This window comes from Eimeria acervulina, genomic scaffold (genome assembly GCF_000499425.1).
Source record: "Eimeria acervulina Houghton genomic scaffold, Eah_scaff2073, whole genome shotgun sequence".
Classification (NCBI taxonomy): Eukaryota; Apicomplexa; class Conoidasida; order Eucoccidiorida; family Eimeriidae; genus Eimeria; species Eimeria acervulina.
The window spans coordinates 1-3165 of record NW_013548682.1 but is presented as its reverse complement, the minus strand read 5'-3'; the positions used below and the strand labels follow the sequence as shown (position 1 = coordinate 3165).

The 3165-nt window shown below is 54.3% G+C and overlaps 1 protein-coding gene across 1 annotated transcript; it reads left to right on the top strand.

Annotated features, from left to right (window-relative positions):
* Positions 1–1296: 1296 nt before the first annotated feature.
* EAH_00064870 (3' exoribonuclease family, domain 1 containing protein, putative) lies at positions 1297–2647 on the top strand (the record flags this gene model as incomplete). The annotated part of the gene is made up of 2 exons (XM_013392918.1): positions 1297–1602; positions 1802–2647. 2 exons carry the CDS (start codon positions 1297–1299, stop codon positions 2645–2647), a joined length of 1152 nt encoding a protein of 383 aa, XP_013248372.1.
* Positions 2648–3165: the final 518 nt, after the last annotated feature.

Genomic DNA, 3165 nt, shown 5'->3' with positions numbered 1-3165 from the left:
CCCTAAACCCTAAACCCTAAACCCTAAACAATAAACCCTAAACCCTAAACCCTAAACAATAAACAATAGACAAAAAACAATAAACAATAAGCCCTACAAACTAATTCATAGACACTAGAACCTAAACCCTAAACCCTAAAATGTAAAGGGAAGCACAACGCATTCAACTCATCCTCGCCTTCACGCAAACCCTAAACCCTAAACCCTAAACCCTAAGCCTAAATCAGCCGCAAAGTCGTATCCCCTTTGCAAAGCAGTAGGTGCTTCTGGCTGCTGCTGCTGCTGCTATCGTTCTTGCTGCTGCTGGTGTTGCTGTTTTTGCTGCTGTTGCTGCTGCAGACGCTCCCGCCTGCAGCAAGCCTTGAGCTCCCCAGGGGTAAGCACTACACCCCAAACCCTAAACCCTAAACCCTCGACTCACTGTACTTCCTGCCGAGGCGCTCATAGAGCTCCTCAGCCACGACGGAGACAGTGGGCATCTCGAAGGAGACAGAAGAAGAGACAGCAGCAAAGAAGAAGAGACAGCAGCAAAGAAGAAGAGACAGCAGCAAGGAAGAAGAGACAGCGGCGTAGAAGGAGGCAGTAGAAGACCTGGGGGCGCTGTCTTTAGAACCCCAAAGGTTTAGGGCCTAGGGTTTAGGGTTTAGGGTTTAGGGTTTAGGGGCCTTTCTCCACCCCCCCCACAGCCCTGCTTCAAGGGATGAGGCAATAGCCTAGGGTTTAGGGTTTAGAGTTTGCAGATTAGGGTTTAGGGTTTATGAATAAGAGTTTAAGAAGAAGAGAAAAAAAAGAGCCTTAACACATCTCGCGCTGATGATGGAGGGGCCCTCGGGCTGCATGCAGCAGCTGCAGCAGCAGCAGCAGAAGCTGCTGCTGCTGCTGCTGCAGCTGCTGCGAGGACCTTCTTTTTATTGGAGATCACTGATCAGCAGCAGATTTCTTACCTTCCATTACTTTTATCTCTCTGCAGCAGCAGCAGCAGCAACGTTCCGGCGCGCAGCAGCAGCAGCAGCAGCAGCAGCAGCAGCAGCAGCAGCATCAACTACTTGGAGAGTCTCTTTGTGGGGTGTGTTTTTGTTTGTTATCTCCTTCGATTTCTTTATTACAGTTTTAATTTGCTGCTGCTGTCTTTGCTTTGATCTTTGCTTCCTGTCCCTTTCTCTCTCTTGCATCTCCTTCTGCTTCTGCTGCTGCTGGGGGCCCCCCAGGGGCCCCGCCGCATGTAGTGGGGGCCCCCTTCACCCCAGGGGCCCCTCTGATAGGGCCCCCAGTACCTTCCCTTACCCAAGCTCTATCATGATAGTAGACCCTCCTAGAGGTGCCCCCCAAGATGGGGCCCCCCTAGAAGGGGGCCCCCAAGAGGGGGGCCCCCTAATAGGGATCCCCCAAGAGGGGGGCCCCCTAGAAGGGGGCCCCCAAGAGGAGGGGGGCCCCCTAGTCCTAGGGGGCCCCCCTGAAGGGGGCCCCCCTGAGGGGGAGAGTTTCTTTGGGTTGAGCACAGCACTGCGAGCCGATGGTCGCCTCAGCGCGACGGCGTTGCGCCCAACTAAAATTAAATTGGGGCCCCTGAAGGGCCCCCATGGCAGCGCTCGCTGCACACAAGTAAGCAGCAGCAGCAGCAGCAGCAGCAGCAGCAGGAATAGCAGCAGCAGAAGCAGCGGTACGATTGGCAACAGCAGCAGGAGCTACTCCAGCTCTACGAAGAGAACAGAAGAACGCTCTTCTGCTGCTGCTGCTGCAGCAATTGCTGCTGCTGCTGTTGCATGTATGCATGCATGCTTGTATGTGTGTGTTGCTGCAGGGCCTCACGGTGGCTCTGGCCTCAATTGTGGGGCCCCTGGAAGCGAGGGGGGCCCCCCCAACTGAAGCGGGTATAACAGTATCTGTGAGGACCTTAGCGCAGCAGGCAACGGGGCCCCGTATGGATGCTGCAGCAGCAGCAGCACGTGCTGCTGCTGCTGCAGGAGAGAGTTTAGGGGCGCAGCGGGAGGCAGCAGCAGCAGCATATGCTGCTGCAGGAGAGACGGGGGGGCCCCAGGGGCCCTCTTTTCTTCTAAAGAAATCTTTAGATTGGGGTAGATGCCTCGAATACCGTCTGCATGAGTTGCTGCAGTCAGCTGTATATACACCTCAGTTCCCCCGCTGCACAATTCAGGTTGTTGTGCTGCTGCTGCAGGATGACGGCAGCAGAGATGCTTGCTGCTGCAACGCTGCATTTGCTGCTGCACTTCATGCAGGCCTCCCTCTGCGCTGGAGATGTTGGGCCTTGTGCTACGCTTCTCCTGCTGCTCCTAGGGGGCCCCCTGGGGGGGCCCCTGGGGGGGCACACGAAGATACGGTGTATCTGGACCCTACGAACGAGGAAGAAGCAGCAGCAGCAAAAGTAGAGTGTGTTATTACTGACCCCACCACTGGGTATTTGTGCGGGGCTTTCTCTTGCATGCGTTTAGAGGGCCCCAGTCGGGCCAGCGCTGGGGGCCCCCCGGAGGCCTTAGGGGCTCGGGGGGTTCAGGGGGCCCCCAAGGGGGCCCTAAGGGGCCTCGCAACTGCAGCAGCACGAGTGCTTGATGAAGGGGTGAGAAATGAAGTAGCGGAGCTCCTTAGGGTCTCTACTGCTTCCTGGGGGCCCCCCAAGCCTAGCAGCTGATTCATAGGGCTCCCTGCTGCTGCTGCTGCTGCTGCTGCTGCTGGTCATCAGCAGCAGTAGCAGGAGACAGCAGCTCGTTAGAAGAGGAGGCCTAGAGGTCTCTGTCTCCTTTTTTAACAGTAAAGACAGAGGAGACAGGCAGGTGCAGCACTACTTTGTCTCCTGTCTCTTTAAGTGTCTCCTTTTGTGTTGGTGGGGGGCCCCCAACCCGAGGGGCCCCCTCTCGGCGTAGGTTCAGGTCCAGGGGGCCCCCAATATCAAAGGGGGCCCCCTGCTGAAGAGGGGACAGAGGGGGGGCCCTCTTCTAGGGTCTTGCAGGCCCTTAGGGGCCTCCATTTGTTTCTTTAAAACTATATATATACGTATATTTAAAACAAATATATATATATATATATATATATAGATATAGATATATAGATATAGATATAGATATAGATATAGGTATAGATATTGATATAGATATAGGTATAGATATAGATATAGATATAGATATAGATATAGATATAGATATAGATATA